This window comes from Rhopilema esculentum, chromosome 13 (genome assembly GCF_057945365.1).
Source record: "Rhopilema esculentum isolate cy_ngs chromosome 13, ASM5794536v1, whole genome shotgun sequence".
Lineage (NCBI taxonomy): Eukaryota > Metazoa > Cnidaria > Scyphozoa > Rhizostomeae > Rhizostomatidae > Rhopilema > Rhopilema esculentum.
The window spans coordinates 6,023,014-6,042,837 of NC_142827.1; the positions used below are offsets into that span (position 1 = coordinate 6,023,014).

At 35.7% G+C, this 19,824-nt stretch overlaps 1 protein-coding gene across 1 annotated transcript in view; it reads right to left on the reverse strand.

Annotated features, from left to right (window-relative positions):
* The window catches only part of LOC135691670 (uncharacterized), a 31,229-nt gene extending 11,790 nt beyond the window's left edge, over nucleotides 1-19,439 (reverse strand). The window contains exons 1-19 of the mRNA XM_065209607.2: nucleotides 18,557-19,439; nucleotides 16,681-16,835; nucleotides 16,399-16,572; nucleotides 16,116-16,172; nucleotides 15,804-15,851; nucleotides 15,001-15,092; nucleotides 14,202-14,271; nucleotides 13,339-13,624; nucleotides 12,371-12,441; nucleotides 10,250-10,401; nucleotides 9,486-9,605; nucleotides 7,472-7,537; nucleotides 6,702-6,773; nucleotides 6,029-6,400; nucleotides 5,604-5,717; nucleotides 4,930-5,108; nucleotides 4,334-4,418; nucleotides 1,361-1,420; nucleotides 405-532 (exon numbers count right to left, since the gene is read on the reverse strand). Of these exons, the coding sequence (XP_065065679.2) occupies nucleotides 405-532; nucleotides 1,361-1,420; nucleotides 4,334-4,418; nucleotides 4,930-5,108; nucleotides 5,604-5,717; nucleotides 6,029-6,400; nucleotides 6,702-6,773; nucleotides 7,472-7,537; nucleotides 9,486-9,605; nucleotides 10,250-10,401; nucleotides 12,371-12,441; nucleotides 13,339-13,624; nucleotides 14,202-14,271; nucleotides 15,001-15,092; nucleotides 15,804-15,851; nucleotides 16,116-16,172; nucleotides 16,399-16,572; nucleotides 16,681-16,835; nucleotides 18,557-19,114 (2,859 nt within the window). The 5' untranslated portion in view covers nucleotides 19,115-19,439. The remainder of the gene's footprint in view (nucleotides 1-404; nucleotides 533-1,360; nucleotides 1,421-4,333; nucleotides 4,419-4,929; nucleotides 5,109-5,603; nucleotides 5,718-6,028; nucleotides 6,401-6,701; nucleotides 6,774-7,471; nucleotides 7,538-9,485; nucleotides 9,606-10,249; nucleotides 10,402-12,370; nucleotides 12,442-13,338; nucleotides 13,625-14,201; nucleotides 14,272-15,000; nucleotides 15,093-15,803; nucleotides 15,852-16,115; nucleotides 16,173-16,398; nucleotides 16,573-16,680; nucleotides 16,836-18,556) is intronic.
* Nucleotides 19,440-19,824: the final 385 nt, after the last annotated feature.

A 19,824-nucleotide genomic window follows, 5' to 3' on the forward strand; every position in this document is an offset into this window, starting at 1 on the left:
AAAATTCTTGAGGATTATTTTGCCACTTTGCCAGACATCAGATCTCTAAATATACTTCAGCCGATCTTTACAATACATTTATAAAACGATAGTTCTCTTATTGTCCCTGTACGTTATGTTGTGCAGTAGTGTTTTGATGATTACGCCCCCTCCTTAAAAAACTTTAAAATCCAAGAAGGCTTCTTCATAAAGATCATGCAAACTTTATCACAAGATTCCCAAAATTATCTTATTTTTTATTATTTGAATTACTTCCTTTTTACGAAACTTAATTCATCATCACCTGTAGTTGATTTTAAATGCCAATGATATTCAATAAGATATATACTATGCTGCAATTTAATCGCAACATCCACAAAGAGGCAGAATTCAAAAAGCATTTGAAGAGCTTTAAAGGTCTTTACCTCTGGCCGTTCTGGTGCACACATGAGCAAAGTGCGAATGTGGGGCTCTGAAAGTTTCGATTCATCAACTGCTAGAACAGCTTTGAAAATATCGTCCGTGGGCATTTTCAGGTGACCAAGTAGAATTGCTAAGAGGAGACATAAGAATGATGACTTAATAATGGATGACAAATGTAACTTCAAAACAATTAGAAAGCTCTAGAAACAAATCTGCTTTAACGTATATCCATGAGACCTCAAAGATGGTTTTGATGTAGGAACTTAGAAATAATGGTTAAATGGCGATTAACACAAGCAACATAGAGCCGTAGACATTGAAGAGAAAAGTTGAAATGATTAAAACAACGATTAGGCAACAAAGCCACTACCCGTGTAACTAATTTATAAAACTTAAGCCAGTGGTAAGATAAAGCTGGAATCTAATCGAAACCCGCTTATCAATTTTAAGATTCCATATATTGTTGAACCAAAAATTACATAAAAAATAATTGCTTTAAAAAAACCTTGAATTTTTTCACAATGAAATAGAAGACTTTAACGGAAAAAATTATGATTACTAATAAATTCTAAAGATAAATCTAATTGTTGGTTACAAAGCTTTTGCATTTCAGCCAAGATAAAAAGTCTTCCTTGGTCAAATCTCTCCAAAAAGGATAAATTATTGTCGGATAGTGACCGCGCCGTAGCAAAAGGGTCTAAAGTTTTATAAAAAATAGCCATTTCATATTACTTGAATAATTCCTATTGGTTTAATGATCTAATATCGAGAAAAATCGACAGTATGTTACATAGTTCTTCATTTATTAGCATAAGTTGAATAATGCTCCATACTTCTCATCAGAAATTTGTTACAAGCATTAAGACACCTAATGGCTCCACCGCTCCAGTAGTTGAGATTTCTTCTTTTATCATTAGAAATAAGCTCATATTATGAAATTTGTGTAAATATCACTTACATAAATTATACGTCTTCTTGGCTTCCAGAATCGAAGCTTGTTTCTTCTCTGTCTTTTTCTCTGTATAAAACACGGAATATGCATAATATAGATAAGGTATAGACTGCAGTGGCTGACAACATATCGCTTGAGCTATATACACTTTAGAGCGTAAAACAGGCAAGTTAAAAGCTGCCACTCCGAGTTTTAAGCTTGATGCACTAGCCAGGTAACAATTTCTACAATGCGCATGGAATAGAAAACTGAATTCAAAAACGTGTACACATTGTGTGTTGTTTGATTTCAGCATTGGGATAGCAAACAGTTTTACGCGTTGTGCAACAGATTTGTGTGTAGTGAAAAACTTGCATCATATATGTGGCAAACTGTACTGATTCGGACATAAATCCTACAACAGCTAGCGTCATGCCTGTTTAGATAAACAAACAAACTCATGATGCATACTTCTAAATCTGAAACTCTGTCCATTTTCATCCGAGATGCAACAGCTAACAGGAGCCATGAGTTTCGAGCTAATTCGTGGCCTCATAGTCAAAAATGAACTATGTACAACTATGCCGACTGTCTGTTATGTGTGACAACACTAGTGCGAAGTTGCAAGCTTGGTAAACAGAGCAGCCGACTTGATTATTCAATTAATACAGGTGTTTTGATACAGGGCTAAGCACATGCTTTTGGTAATGTTTACAGTGGGAGATCCTGATTAAATGGCATGCATTTTATTGATAACGCTTGATACAGCATTATCGTACATCATCAGCATGGTAATGGCAAAGTTCAACATTATGCAAGCAAGGGGCATTTAGAAAAAAGAGAGGCTGGGAGTAGTTCAATTGTTCTATTGGAATTTACTAAAGGATACTAGGACCCCTTAAAGAAGCTCTAGAGGTCTTAATACCCTGTAAGAAGAAAATTTGTTGGTATGCATAAAAAAATTATATAAAACCCTAAAAAATTAAAAAGTGGAGGTGAAATTTTACCAATTTGAGGCGCTCTTGGGGAACCATTAGTACAGAACATAAATGAACAAAGATTCTGAATTAGTATTTGTATTTGTATCTAACTTGCTTCTGAGGGAATTTTTAGGGCACTGGAAAGCTATGGCTAGAGAGCAGTATCCTGGTCCATCCTCTCGATTTGACCACACCTCGTGGTTCCTATGCCTGGAATTACAGAGAACTGGGGACCCTCTCAGTCTATGTAAAAGTTCAATCATGACAAGGACTTGAACTTGATCGGGTCGTGTACTACAGATCCAAGGACCCTAACCTAACCACTGAGCCATCTCAATCATCTAGTTACTCAATACTGGCGTCCTCTATCTTTCGTTTTATGCCTCCTGCGCCTTAGAAAGTAAGGATTGTAATGAGTACGAGTTTACTCATTTATCAAGGTCCCGTGAAAAAACAACAATTTTGATACAGCATAAAACCGTAGATCCTTGACCAAAGCATTCATTCTTCGTAATGACAGCGGTGATTTCAGTTTGAGCGAATTACCAGTATTAATGATGCGATGCATGTTGAAAGATTGATAAGTTGGTTTTGAAAAGACCGATTCATACACCAAATGCACACACAAACAGCATTTTAAATAGACGGTAGTGTAGCTGAGGTTGCTCTAATAATCAAAATTCAACCCGTAGTCCATAGCTATGCGCTAAATGTGCGTGCATAGAGATTACAAAGACCGCGCATTGAAAGCAATATGCAACCTGCTATCCGGTACTTGGCAAATGGTTCTGAGCCAAATATGGGAAAACTCTGTACATCGCATGTCTATTAACAATCAATACACAATCATCATTGCATTATTCGTGTTGCCATTGAAAAGCGCTGCAGGTAGTCTGGACACTAGAAATCCATGGCCAAGACTTTATTAAGGACTTGTATCGCTAGAACCTGTTTTGGCTTAGGTTCTTCCTTATATGGGCAAGAAAACATTCTTCAGCTAAGACAGACATGTAGACACGTGATAAAAGTTGCTGTGAAAGATTTCGCAATTACAGCGATGGAGCAATGCTGAGGTTTATGTTATACTGTTTTGATCAATTGCATCGATTATGAAAATAATATTATCACTGAGAAATAATAGTATTGGCTAGATTTAAGATGTTGTAAACATTGAAAGCACAAGTGAAATGAGTCAAGTGTTTTCTGACTAAAAATCTGCTCCCTTTCAGTTAATTCGTTTTTTGAATCAGTCAGCCAATCAGTTGGATATAGTCTAATAAACGAAACTAAACTCTAAACTTTGGTTGTTTTCGCATAAATTCTAGCTTAGGGCAAACGGAAACTGTTTGAGACTAATCTACAATCACCTGAGGACCTAAAATGTCATTGTAACATCAAGCTATTTACGTTTATGGTCGACGTAGCCTCAATGTGATGATAATGTCTAGGCCAAAGCTTGACAGATCTTTGCTGATCTATGATCCTTAGCACCCTGTGATTTTGAAGCACATGTGCATTACAACTATTTCCTGTACTGCCAATTTGATAGCATTTGACCTATTTCAAGGCTTTATATCAGAAAATATTCTTGCACACGTGTACTGCAAGATATATCCGGGTTGAAATTCAAAATTGTTGAGACTGGCAGCAGCTGGAAACTTTAAACGCGGTTACTGACAAAACCAAAATGTATAGACAGTGAATAAGATCCTCTATTGAAAATCAATTAAAAAAGTAAACTTGTGTATCACCTTAAAAGTTCATCGAATATGTGAATAAATCCTGATTACAAACCAGGACAACCTTCCAAAACAGTTTAAATGAGCTTTGCATGAAACTATTTCCAGCTTTGACGTAGATACGAGAAAGTAATCAATGTATTATTAGACGCGATCATCACCTTTGGTTGGGCCAACCGAGACAGAATCTGTTGCTGACGAGGGGATAAAGTTATTCAATGGGACAGAAGAAAATGAAATTTCTTTTTCTTATAAATACAACTGGCTAAATAGACAATTACCTTTCCTTGGTACCCTTTTGGTGCTGAAGAGGGATTCTAATTCCTTGAAGTCGATCATATCATCGATTTCGTCTTCATTACCGAGCTAAAATAAATGGAAGGTTGAAATTAAACCTTAGAATCAAAGAGTTATCATTTGATAAATGACAAAAAATAACAAATTCGGGCAGTTAGAACCACCAATCAATATTTGGCCCATGACATTTGCCAGAAAAGAAAGTCTTTCTAGTGCTCTTAGATTTTCACTTTTTCGCCAAATAGGCGACTGGCAATAGGAAATATTTAGTTGATCAGATCTGATATTCATTGATAATCTCAAAGCTAAGTCCATTGGCATTTACAGATGCAATCAAAAGAATGAAAGAATCCTATGTACATATCCTGAAGAATTTCAAAATTTGGCGCAGAAAAGAGCGACACAATACAGTTGTCGCACTCGATCCAGCAACATTGGAGAACATTACACCAATACAGAAGATATTTTACCGTGCCATAACAATTGAAATACCAGTCAAGAGTTCTTATCCTAATCTCACTCATACTCTTAATCGTAAGTTATCGCACGGTTTTTTTGTTTTCATTTTCAGTAATCGTACCTTTCCCCAGACCGTATTCTCGATAGCAGGACCAGATAACTTTTCCCAGTTGATCCTCTTGAGCTGCATTGCATTCGCAGCAGCACCACCAAGAGGAGGTGGAGGAGGCGGCGGAGGAGCAGGTGCCATGGGTGGTGGGGGAGGAGGAGGCATAAACTGGCCTGGCAGTATAACATGGTCTGAAAGATATAAAGGATGAGCGAGTTCAATGGAGAAAACCAGAGGTTTGGTCTTAACCTAAAAGAACAAAACAAAATACTTCCAAAAGTGCAAAATCAGTTAAATAAGTTGGCTGAGATATGGCAAAGGGGTCTTTATTCAAAACTTTCTGAACCAAACCAAAATAACAGTTTTCCGTTAGCAAACTTCAAATTTTTTATTTCCCATATCTTACCAAATATTTAGCATATTTGACTGATCTTGCACATTAAGAAGCATTCCATGGTGTTCAATTAGATTATATAGTCAAAAGTAACAGTATAGTCATAAACAATTGTATGATCTATATGACGTCACACCTCATTGAGACTTGGTCCGTTGACATGGTACATAATGTCAGCTTAATGCACAAAAACTTCACTTTTGTTGCTTATAAAACTTGTGCGTAATAACGATACTATGAAAACTGGGCAATGCCAAAATAGAGGGGATTAAAATTAAAATTCAAAACGCACCATCCGTGCTGACAGTTCTCATTCTTTCAGGCTCCATACCAAATGACTTTTCTTTAATTTCATCGGCAATATTTTTCGGCTTACTGCTACTTGAGTTTGGTGATGAAACAGAATCTAGAAATAAAATCCAAAAAAATAGATGTCATTCTTGGAGACCAGTACACGAGCTTGTACTCAAAATAAATTATCCTATGGCTCCTTTTCATTGAAGTTCGTTAGCCTTTTAGCAGTCCTTGAGGTACAAAGATACGACTAAAAACATGGGGAAAAATCTAGAAAAAGAAATAAACAAAGCTAAATTAGAAAGTCAAATTTATATATCTGGAACAATTTGAAATAAATATATTAAAAGAAAGAAGAACAAGCAAAGCCATGTCAGTATTGAATATGTTTCGATGGTTTTTTGTTCCTGCGCATTGGCTTACCAGATTTCTGTGTCTGGTTCTGTTTTTTGCGTTCTTCTTCAGCCTCCATCCTAGCTTTCTCAGCCTCCTGTTGAGCTTTTCGGAGCTCACTTTTCAAATCTTCGATATCCTTGTCGGTCAGCCTCGTTCTATCATCTGGCGGCAGTTCGTCAAACACATCGTCAATGACCGTCTCTTCCACAGTTTTCTCCGTTGAAGATCCTCTGCCCTCGTTGTTGTTTGAATCGGCGACGGAGTTGTCAGCTGCGCCTTTGGTTAACTGTGGAGGAGAGTGGACCATGGCGGTTGCTATTATTCGCGATGGGCCGCTATTGTTAGTCCGTGGAGACAACTGGGCGTCATCTATAGACATCAGTGCCTCAAATGTCGAATCTGTGATAATGACAACAGCCACATGGTCAATAAAAAGTGACGATACTGGGCGCAGATAACGTGGACAACGCCCTTATTATATAAAAAACTAAAAACAAAAAGTTACTCGGTGGCTTAAAAAAAAGATGTCTTTTAAAAAATCCTTCTCCAAATATTTCTGTGATTAGATATAATTTTGCAGTTTAAAATTTTTTGTGAAAATTAAGTTTTTGCAAGCAATCACCGCACGACTGTCTTGTTTGCAGGTAAAAATATTGTATATCATCATGGTAATTATGATAAAAACTTAAGAAATCCATACCCTTTACTGGGGTGATATCTAGCTGCTCATACGAGGAATCGGCTTTTACTGGCGAATGATCCAAGTCTGATCCTGTGGCAAAAAAAATTGATCAATTTCATAAAATAGTATAACTTTAATCGAAGGACTGAGTTGTCAGTTCAGTCTTTGCAATTGAAGATTTGGCCCAAGCCTATACAATCCCGCACCTTTTGGTTCCACAGGTTGATTTCAAGGCAGATTCGTAAAATTCTCTTGAGTCTTATTTTTTTCTAAAACCTTTGCTTATTTGATTCTGTGTGACCTTATCATTCCAAGGCTTTAATATCGAGAACAACAGGGGTGATGGGGGTGCTCAAGGTTGGGGGGGATGCTCCGATCTCAGTTGCCGACAAAGTTGTTGAACCATCCTTTATTTGCCGACAAATCTGAAAGTATGCCGACGAATCACCCCTAGATGGTAAAATACTTGTCATTTTTACAATGAAATTTTTTTCCAAGGGAGGTATCACACCCCACACCCCGTAGCGACGGCTCTGGAGAACAATTTATAAAACAAACTTTCACTCCTAAGATAGAGAATTAATGACAGGCTCTATTGTGTTTAAACGTCCTCATGTATCACTGTAATACCGACAGTTATAAACTAATTATCGTATTTTTCAATTCAAGTTAACTAGTAATCGTCCAGATCATTAGGTCAAGATAAAACTTTTATATCAAATATTTTGTATCCTGGTAGTTACAAGATCATTCAATACGGATTAAAAAGGCTATAATATGGTGGTTACCTAGTGATCCGGTTGAGTTGCTAGTGGAAACTTGTTTGGATGTAGACGATGGGTCTGGCTTCACGTCTAACAGGGAAGATGAAATATTGTCACATGTAAATAAATCAGATTGGAAAAATAATAGACGAATAAAATACAATGGTTTAGGGTACCGCTGAAGTACATAAACCTGCTCTAAATTCTCTTTGTTAATCAATAAACTCTAGTTTCAGTTGTGATTTTTTTCATTCTATCAGCTTTATTTGTTCATTGCTTCTTTGGTATTATTTAAAACATTTGCTACGATGGTCTTGTGGACTGAAGTCGATGGAGTGAGTATGAAGGACAATAAAAACCCCCTGCTTTCCATATAATGCAAAAAGCTTAATATAAAGAGCTTAAACAATTCAAAATAATACCAGAACAATATATTATTCAAGAAGAACAGCTGAATGTCTTTAGGGGATTCAAAATAGCAGCGATATAGAATTTTTACCTGTCTTCCTGGGGGCAAAACATTCAAACTTAACCCTTAAGGCAGAATCCCCATCTATCGAATCTCTCTACCCCACGTAATAAACTTCCCGGTATATGAACTCAACCCATCATAAATCCTGCTTAAAGAAGGGTCTATGCTAGGAGAAACTTTAGCTTTATCTCTCTCACAAATAACCTCTCTGATTCAAGTTATTATTCTCATTATTATTACTTAAAACAGAGTGTTTGACTTTCAGCTTAGTAGCACAGTTCACAGCCATGGAACGCGTCAGGCAATTAGTGGTAATGTTTTCCAACCTTCAAGGAATACATTTTTGTATGGGCTCAGGTCGATTAAATATCTTGGTGTTAAACTCTGGAATGATATTCCAACATACATTGAAATTTCAGCGTCTTTTAATATATTTTCAATCAAAACTGAAAGAATTTCTCATAAATGGTTATATTCTACATCAATATTGAGGTAATTCCTAAGGATCTCCTCAGTCTCTAAGTCTATGTTTATTCCAATGTTTTGCGGAGGCTTTCTGGTTTCTCTTTTGATTTAAAGAAAAAATTTCACTTTTTTAGTTTTAGATGGGGGGGCCCTCTCTCGATTAGTTCATCTATTAGAGAGCTCCTCCTTAGACAAATATATTCAAATACGTAATGTCTTGTAATGTTCTATGTTTAAGTTCTATGTTGTAATGTTATGTTAATAAATTTGATTCTGTATTGAAATGTATTTAGGTATATTTGTCAATGAAATTGAATTGAATTGAATTGTTTGACTGTCCCACGAATCAACATTCCTAGAGGCACTGCTTCTGCGAAAACGGTGATAAGTTTTAGCATTACGTCTCTTCGTGGAATAGAAATTCATTATCTGACATCTCTAAGACATTGTAGACGCAGACATAGCAGTTTATCTCAGTAGCAAATATTGGTAAAAATTGTTAACAGTCGAGGCCAGGAATTTGACCGCAGAGAGATAAAATCCAAGTTAAGGCCCCAGTTTGTTTTATCTCTTACAAAATTACGTACGAATGACCACATTAAATCCGCAGAATGTTTTTTGGTGCCCGGCTTACAAGATGGACAGAGAAAGTCGTAGAATCTGGTGAAATGGTTGCGCAAAGACTAGAAATCTATGGCTTGATATCCTGATAACAATGGAACGCCCAATAGAGTACATTAACGCTTCTTCAGCAATTTCTGTCCAATAACTGCTATGGCGGAGGAAAATCATAGGAGTTAAGGGATGCGTTCTTCCGTTCTTTTTGAACTTGCCTGGGGACTTTTGGGGAACTTTCTATTGAACTTGGTTGGGGACTATAAACATTGGGGTCCCCACCTTTAATTTACCTTCTATACAAAAATCTACATTTAGAAAAAAAGTTATATGGAGTAATAGACTTATATTTATGAGTCATAGATGAAGCTTTTTATTTAAAAGAGAATTTTTCCAAGAATAAAGGCCCGAGAAATCATCCTTTGATAAGTTACGAAATCATGTTATTATAAGCATCACAGTGCAACTGATAAAAGAGAAGCTCACCTATTAGGCCCCCAATAAGGTTTCGGGGCCTATCAGTTTCAGCCAGTTTACTGCCTTGAACACGGAACAATATATCAAATATTTCATGGGCTGTAGTCGATGCGCTAATGATGATGCCATCTACAAATTGATTTAAAAAATTAACCACAGGCAACATACTTGCGATATGAAAATGGCAACATCACATTCAAATAGTGACATAAACTGAGTGCTATAACTGACGAGCTACGAGTCATAAAGCTTATTCAAAATTGGCTAGAGACATCAGAGCCAATATATATATAATCGATCCAAATAAACACCTTCGTCCGGCTATTTTGCAAATTTTTCATTCAAAAACCAAGAAAAATCTCACTATGAAAAATAATTGCAATTTATTGTATAATAACTTAACAAAGCAGAACACAAGTGAAAAATGCTTGTTGATTAATCAACCCTTTCTGAAACTTATTATCTTTTAATTCACAAATTTCGTTCTTGTTCTCATTTTGCTGATTTACGAAAACATTTTCATCATTTCTCTCTGGAAACACCTTCTAATTGTCACCCCTTAGCTGAAAATAATTAAAATTTATAACTATTCAGTCTCCCAAACCACAGTTATCTTTTCATCTACCGAGTAACAAGATTGTGGTTTACAACCAATCTCCACATAGAGGCTGCAGCCTCCCATACAATCCATAAATTAATAAACAAATAGCCAAGGTGGAAGAAAAAAAAAACCAGAAGAAGATTGAAAAGATTTTGCTGCCTATGTAACGTACTTTCCATTTGCCTGGCCACCATCTCTACTGCCAGCCGCTCAAACTCCAATTGTGCTTCTGGGGGCAGCAGTCGACTAATACAGTGTAGCATCTGCAATTTCAACGGGTCGTCGAGAACAGGCTCCAGTGCATAGATCAGTTTGTTTACATCTCTGAAAAATAAGCAATTATCAATTGTATTTCCATTCTTATACCAATTTGAAGGACTACGAGTTGTTGTATATCAACATTATACATCATGCTATAATAACGATCAATGGAAGTAAATTGTACCAGGAAAATTTTTTTAAAATAAATAACTAAATTTTTCCTGGTACAATTTACTTATATTGATCGTCATTATAGCATCATATTGTACCGCACCCAATCTAGTATAATTATACATCTTGAGCTGCCAACATTTTACCAAACAATTGAATAAAAGAGTTGTCTTCGAATAGAGAAAAATACAACCCAAGTTTTGCAGTATCTGTTTTAAGTGAAATATATTTGAAGTTCTAATTTAAGGAGGGAAATTTTATGAAGCTTTCAATTAGTACATTGACATTATTGTTGCTAACAAAATCATTCAGTAGTCAAAATCAACGTGACATGTGAGCATAGAATGTTTTTGCAGAAAACATGATACATATCGTTTTACACTGAGAACAAAAAGTCAGTTGTTAAATGGTAAGCAAAATGGTAAGTTGCCAATGCTATAAGGTTTTGGCATAAAGCCGTGACATGCACTTTCGGTCATATTCAAAGAACCAACTTGAATCTAGAAAAACCCATTTCTCGACTTCTTCGGCAGGAATGTAAGGCTAGGCATTATTGACAAGCAGCAATGCTTTAAAATACACAAGTTTTCATTCCCACGCACCTAGTTTCTTCCAATTATCAATCTTCAATTGCTGTCATCAAATATTTATGTAATCAATCAAGCCTGGGGTAATTGGAACAAACCTTCTGGAGTTTTCCAAGAAGATTTCCTTATCAAGCAGCCAAGCAACGGATTAATGGTATCTTTCTATCGCTGTATCTATTTAGATCATAGTTACTCGCTCAAGATCTGAAATCTAAATTGATATGAGCCACAAACCTCTCTATGGCTCAAATAAAAAAGAAACCTCCACCCTTAAAACTAATACCGCTAGACAGAAATATAATATTAAGCTAGATTAAAAACTGGGCAATTTAGGAGAAAATCATCAATCTTTTAAATTTATTCCAGGTGATTTTCAAGTGCTGACGCTGTTTGACAGGCCATACTCGGCTTTCTCCGCAAAGGAAATATTTAATAAACCAGACTTTAATTAAAAGAAATATTAAGACTCTTTATGTAACCACAAATGAGCCGAAAAACTTTACTGGGCCGTCACATGTAATCCGTGGCCTAAGCTTATGACAAACCAGTGATATTCATATAATAAATGCAGTTGCAAGAATTTCATACTTTTTACCTCTTGATGAATAAGTGATGTCGGAAAACTGAGAAATGATTCAGTAAACAAAACCGTTTTATGGGACAAAAACAAATACCAAAGCAACCCACTGAAAGATCTAACTTTAGTAGAATTAGAAAAATTATTCAGAAAAGATTTTCCAGGTTACTCGGGGGATACTGGTAGTGAGAAAAAAAACGAATCGCGAAAAAACAAACAAAACATTAAGCAGAACTCATGATTAATACTAACTGCACTCCGCAATACCAAATATACACTAAACACCGCCCCCCCCCCAACTTGCAACTATGAATTATTTATCCTACATATTTACCCCGACATAGAACTTAACCAAATTTGTTCTATTCTCAGTGCTACCCTCCTTGAAAAAGAGTGTGATGGTCTGTAACAATTGAAAATAGAAGTACTGCAGTTAGAGAGCACTGAAGAGAAATTAAAGGCTTTTGCGCAACTGGCATGCTTAGCCTCAGTTGTCTTGAGAAATGGCCTGTGTTTTGTACTTTCAGGCTGTACGATATTAGGCCGGTTTTTGAACTATAGTCGCAAAGCATGCCGGTTGCGCAAGAGCCTTAAAGGGTTGGTTCTAGAAACAACCATCTTTATAGTGTCTTTAAAAAGACCCAGTTGAATAGTGAAACAATATGGCATTTCGAGACATAATGAAATAATTTCTTACCTGTCACTATGGTAGTATGAGATTGCCTGTCTCACCACAAGTTGCTCTCCTCTTGTCAGTAGCATATTCATCTATCAGCAGAAACAAGGTAATAACTTACGTATTGCTTTATCTGCCAAGGTAGTGTATACCAGCTAAAAAATCTAGGGGTTTGTTGTTTTTCAGGGCTCTATGAAGGCAAGGAGATCTTAGAAGATGAGGCTTTACTTTGGAAAGTAGCACCAAGAGGGCGTACAGTCAAGACTTTACTAAAAAGGGGATGGGAGAACTGGGATGAAAAACTTACTGACATGAACTGCCACCTTATGACATGTTTAAACTCTAATTCTAAATTATTCCTAAACTTTGCCCTTTGTAGTACACCTCTAACACATTTTCTTACAATATTTGCCTTCTTGTCCAGGCCAACTATAGCTGCTATAATCAACGTCACAGGCAAAGTACAATAACAGTCTTAGCTTGTATGTTTCAATGCATGGGTCAAAAAGTATTTGGATAAACAGCAAGCTAGTGTAGTCGTTTGTTTACGATTATTTTCAAATGTACAAGAAAACAGACAAAAAATGGGCACTGCTTGAGGGCATGTCATCAATGTTTCAGGTGTTGTTGTTAAGCTGCACAGACTAGAAAGGCACTGTTTTCAGTCTTGTGTAGGTCACTAGTGTTCTACGAATAACGATGATAATCATAATGAAAGAAAGATGCAGCTATAATAATGAGGTTTGGGTTCAAGGGCTTGTTGCTCACTTTTTGAGCCTTTACTGAATGCCATATCCTTTTCTTAAACACGAATATCCGCCATACCTAAAAATTTTGATAACTTTAAAAAATCCTCTTAAATCCTGTGCCAGCTCATTGTCTGTGTAACTTCTCGTACTAGAAGGCAAAGCTTGATCTTGCTGATGATTCAAATAGCAATACAAGCCGGTGACATGTTCGTCTATCAATGTATCTGATTATGTTCATACCTGATCCTTCAAATGCCGGAGCAAATGCTTCTGGTCCGGTTCGGGGTTAACACCCGACGATGACTGCTGGTTTGATTCATTTCGAGGTGAAATATCAGACTCGAGTGCCGAATCAGAACCGGAATGATCTTCATTCTGTTGTTGTTGATTAGAAGCAGCAGCATCCGGTCGGATTGGTGAGATACCATTCCTTAGCTGGTAAGGAACCGGCCGCCATTGGACAATTAACCTAGGTGATTTTCCGGCGTGCTTCAGGATTTCGATAACACTGTCGTGAGACGCTTGTCTTGAAGAGCAATAGAATTCATTAAAACCTTATTGCATAGCCCTGACTAAAGCCTCTATTTAGATTTAAATTAAAATATGTAGATTGTATAGTATTTTCAACATAACATTAGTGCTCAAAAAGATAAATCAACGCACATAGCGCGGCAGTTGTGTAAACTCGAGCGTAAGAATCAAGGTGATCCGGACACAAACAAGTTTCTCGAATAAAGGGATTAAGGAGTATAGTTGAAATGGGGGACAAAAAATTTCGAAGAGAGGGCTGAACATACTTAAACCCAAAGCAACAGGACTCTATGCATTTATTTTACCAATTGGGAGTGCTAAGCCCCCTAAGCAAATCTCCCCACAGTCTCTTTTTGAAGCTATCTGAGAACATAAGTATATCAGGAGCGGGATGTGATCAATTTAACTGCACCAGGATAATTGGTGTACGTGTTTTTCAATCTAGCACATGGTCTGATTTCTAACTATGCATACGTCAAACAATCAGAGAGACGTAAACTAAATGGTTTTTTTATCGGGATGAAATTTTAATTTCGAAAAAACTTCCTTTTTTGCAAGGAGAATCGACTAACCTCACATTGATGCCATTTATTTCAATTATGCAATCCCCTGGCTTTAATCCAGCAGCTTCAGCCGATCCACCTAGAAGAACAATGTTAACTTTTAAAGTACTTATAGCAGAGACAAGGCAAGGTTCGTTGAATCAACACTCCTAGAAGTCTTTCTGATTTTGTTTAAAAGCCAAGTAACAAATTCACATTTTCTGTAATTTTAAGGAAAGGTTGATCTCATTCGAAAATCAATATGTGGTTCAAGTATCATTTCGACTTACTTGTGAAAACAAGTACAAGCCCTGCCAAAAGTCTTGGTAAACTACACTATCATCGATTCTTCTTTTATACTACACTATCATCGATTCTTATTTTATAATACACTATCATCGATTCTTATTTTATAATACACTACTTCGACTTTTATTGTACTCCTTGTCATCGATATGATGATAATGATTGCTTATTAAAGGTAGAAATGTGATATAGCACTAAAAGCTCCGTGATTTGCAAAATATAGCCATCTACTAAGTAAAATTTGATCTATGGCCGTACCATATTTCAAACATTACCACCATGTCATGATTAAAATAATTTATTTCTATCACTTTCAGCCTGCATACGTCTTGGGTACCACAGCTGGAAGTTTATACTGACATAGCTGCCTTTACTATGGTCAATCATTTCCAACAACTGCTAAAAACATAGGCAAGTTACTTGCCAAAAACAAAAAAAATAAAACAGGACATAATATAAAATCTTTACACAGAATTTTTACACGGAAATTCAAGCCATTTTAAAATATGTATGCAAAATTTACCTTCATCAACGGAACGAAGAAACACAGGGTTGTAACCACTGATAGTGAAACCAAAAGGAGCATTCCCACTTTCTCGCTGAAGATGCACAATCCTAAAAGGTTTTCATAAATCTAATACCATTTGGCAATACCATAAATTGCCTTGACAAAAAGTACTGCTTTGGGGCAAAAACAAAAAAAAACATTGAAAGCATTTACTTCCAGCTCATTTAGAACATGTAAAATAGCACTGTCTCCTTTTTTACACATACTTTTTCCACACACAACGGAACCCGTAATCTTCTTCCCACAAAAGCATTGATTACATACTTCGGAGTTCTCAAATTTCGATCACCATGGAGCAATGTTTTGCATTAGAGAATGCAAAAACTTTTTCTCAGGGGAGATGGAAATGATCAAATAAAACAATAAGGATTAATATAAGTGTTCAAAACATTTCTGGCAACTAACCTATGATAGGCCAAATTTACTCTTAAAGTTAGAAAGAATGATTAGCCAAATGACTGCTTTCGTTACCATCGTGAGGTCTTTAAGCAATATTTGAAATTGATATTTTGACAACAAAAACAATTGCCTAAATTGAGAGGTAATCAGGTTTGATTCTCTTCTTATACATCATAAGTTTCTAATAAAAAATTTTAAAATTTGAGCATTTCTTATTTCTGAAAATTTGTTTAATTGAAACATAATGCTCAATTTGAATAAAGTTATAGAGACACAACATCTAAAATTTATGAAGCAGATTATTTGCTTGTATTGAAACTGCAAAAAATTCAACATAATTATTGAATATTGCAACTAACCTGCAAGGTGGTTCTTTTCTGTTTGTCTTTGCAGCTTGTCTTGAAAAACTTCAAAAGAAAAATGACTTTACACAGTCTTTCAGTTGTCTCTATGTGGTTAAAAGCTAACAGAACAGGCAGTGATACAAATTTTTTTAACAAGGTTTTTTTGTTTTGACAATAACATAATCTAGCCCTTGCATTACAATCAAATGATAAAAATTTGTTAGTGAATGAAATAACCTAAAGCATTTCACCTTGAGTAAATTGTTATACATAAACAGATGTGGTTTAAAAATTTCACAATACACAACCAGTATGATTTTTTGATACCTTGAAGTTCTTGAATCTGTATTCTGAAAAGGTGTACTTGTTGCCCTTGACCAAGTTCTGAAACAGGATTTAATAAAACTGAAACCAGTAATAGATATAGCACTAAAAAGATTGGATCTTAATACAACACAAAAAATAGTTTTTATTGGCTATCATTGACCTTTAGATATGCGTCTTTTGTTATGATCTAGAGTGTTTTAAATGAAAATGCACATTCTATAAAATCACTTAAGAATAAACTTTCTTCTCTCTGAAGAAGCTATTTTTGATGTAATTTACTCACTTGCTTCGGATTCTGGGATCATCTGCATTTCTTGGCGAATGTTGGTGATTAAAGTCCCTAGGGGAATGTTTTTCCGCACTTCGAAGTGTTGTATCCTCAAATGGTCCAGTGCTTGAGTAGTTTTGACTGACTATTGCATCAAAGAATGGTTTGTGCTTAGACGGAATGAAATACCTTTGAAGAAACATATAGGAATAATGTTAAAAAACATCCTTTAGTGTATACAATACCAAACAACAAAACAAAAGACAACATTTACACATAATAAGATGAATGTCATACCTTATTGGTTTTAGAAGTCTACGCTGAACTTCATTGGTGAGCAAACATGAAACAAGACGGGAAAACCTCTCAATGTCTCTATCCTTTGCATATCTTTTCATTAGTGCAATAAGCAAGGTCTTTTTATGTTCTTCACCAGTTAGATAATAGCTCATCTTGAAAATAAAGATCATAATTAGAATTTAGTAAAATGATATTGGTAAATAGATACAATAACAACAATGAATAAATCCAACAACAAAAACTGGGAAAACTTGAATAATGACGGAAAGTTTCTTTCTTGGAAAAAATTATCGTTGAACAGGTAGTTTGCTGTTCTAGGAGTGACATCTTTCTAGAAATCAGCACAGACTTATGCACTCAGTAGCTTTATTAAAGCGACGTACACAAATAAAATAGTCAATAAAATGATAATTAAATAAAGTAATTTCAAACAAACTTATGATTGAATAATCTTTAGTAATAACTCAGTAAAATCTTGTTAAAGTTAAACATGGTATGATACCTAATCCAAAGGGAAGAAAATTAAACATTATTTTGTGATTGGTGAAAGTTGACAAAAAATAAAAAGTACCAATACCAATAATACCAATACACATAGTACCAATGTTACTATGGTGTGACCACTGTTTGTGCCAACTTAAGCTTTTAAGGTGGTTTAAAGAAGTTAATTGATAATTGGGGATTAATTGTTATTTGATGAGAGAGGAAGATTAAAGGTCAGTGACACCTCCTCTTAGCACAATCAATATCCTTGGATGGTTGGATGGAAGAGGAGAAAAGGCATCATCATAAAGAAAAGCCACTGATGTAATGCAAGATGAGACAGATTACCTAACATTGGGGTATATAATTATAATATATTGGGGAGGGGAGGGTTAAAGTCTCAGTGTCTCTAGATCATCACTCATAAGCAGTATTTACCCTGTATCATCACCATTAAACCTCTACCAATGTGAGAGGCTTTCAAATTTAGATTATCTTCTGAAGAATGTTCATTCTTCAACACAAGGGTGTAGCACCTACATTTTTCATATATAAGAAATGCATCACTTATTCCCATTTCTTGCAAAATCTGCAAGTTTTTCTCTCTTGTTCTGATCAAAATCTATGCTGTAAAGGAGGGTGTCAGATATTTACTTGTAACACAAAAGTGTCTTCCTTGAAGAAGGATGAGTTGCATGCAAATATTATCTTCTGAAGTTTGTTCTTTTGTACACAGATCTGCTGCCCCTGGTTTCAAATTTAGGCAACTGCCCTTGAACACTAGTTAATAGTTAACCTTTTGAGTGGAACATCGAGAGTAAATTATACATATTATCACAACAAGTCTCTGTGTGACCTAGACTCCGTAGTATAGCTGAGAATTTTTCAAATTTTTGATAAGCAATGAGAATTTCGCTAAACCTCAAAATATTCACACATTTAACACACAAGATAATGTAGTACCTGCTTCATAGATCATTCAAGTTATCAAATAACACAAAATACCAGCATGGATCCTCGAAATACAAAAGAGTCAAAATATTGACCAATGTTTGTTTTAGCTTATACTTGACCAAACTAATTGTGTTGAACGTCTTTGTAGAAACATGAAAATTGAAAACTCATGTTCCCTAGCAGCCCTAATTGTAATTCAGTCAGGGTGACCACAAAAACAATTTCCTTGGTCTAAACTAGAAAGGAACTTTGATTTCACGCCCGTACGTAGTTATTTTTTAACAAAGGGTCGAAAAACTCAACGCAAAGTTAGAACGGTTTAGAAAAAGCTCAAAATTTAAGTTTTTGTGTGATAGTTACTGTTTCGATACTGATAGATTTATTTTCTTAGACATCACTTTGTTTAATAAACTTGAAATAAACCCCGATTATATACCTGTTTGAAAAATTCACGGGCTTTTTTCTGCCTTGAAGAAGTTTTTGACGAGTACTTGTTCTCAAACCGCTTGATTGCAGAGCTGCCAGCGATCAACTTTAGAGTGACATTATTACTGCTCAATTCTATCAACTTCATAACATTTTGTCTATCAAGTCTTTTCACAGAACGTCCATTCACTTGAATAACCATATCGCCAGGGCAAATTCCCGCCTCATATGCTGGAGAATTTTTGGCTACACTCTCCACGTGAACGGGTCTGGACCCTCGTAAAGTCAAACCATAACCTTGTCTTCTTCTTTGCAAGCGAAAAGTACGGATCCTTGAAATAACAGCTAGGGAAGGTGGAACTCTATTTGACCGTCTTGCAACTAGTGTCACTTGCTCTTTGCTTAGCCCTTGGACATTCTTTTCATTTATCTCTAAAATTTGGTCACCAACATGAAGCCCCGCGCTTTCAGCAACAGAATTCGGCAATATAGACACCACAACGACTGGGGCATCACCAGCAATAGAAAACCCGAACGATTCAGGCCATCCATCATTGCTGATAACCATTTTGTAATTTTATTTAATTTCTTTTTTCCTGTTAGACTCCCTTGTTGATCATTGACCTCACGTCCACAAGCGTTTCTTACGCAAACATAACAGTGGGCCTAGGTTAGCAACTGGTTGCAAAAGCTAATTTTCATGAATATTTCTATGCAATGAAAACCACTGGACAACTGCGTTGAAGATTTCCATATCTCTGATTGACTTGAATATAACTTTTCTTAATATTCGTGTGTTTCGGTGATTCACAAATTCAGATTTCTCGATTTGTTTGTAACAAGCGGATGTTCATTTCTACACAGCAACAAATTAACTGACGGGCTAAAATACGGACTCTGCCTGTTGCTATGGGTGATTGAGGCCTCTGTATAAAGTGAAGCCACATCCGAAAGAAAAAGAATTGACTGAAGAAAAAGCAATAACAACTTATAACTATCAAATTTTAGAAGTTATATTTCAATTATTATCTATAATATTTAACATTATGTTATTATTGCTTGCTGGTCTGTCGAAACTATTTCGTGTTAAATTTGGTATTACAGTTCTCTAACGATTGTTTAAAAGGTTCGGAGATGTAATTTAGAACCGTCCTCTTCTTAATATCAAAGTAACCAAGTAAAATTTCTAAGAGTTTCTTCATTTCTGGCAAAGCAGCCTGGAGTTTAGGCATGAAAACAATCCGATCCCTAAAAACCATGATGGCCCACGATGTAAAG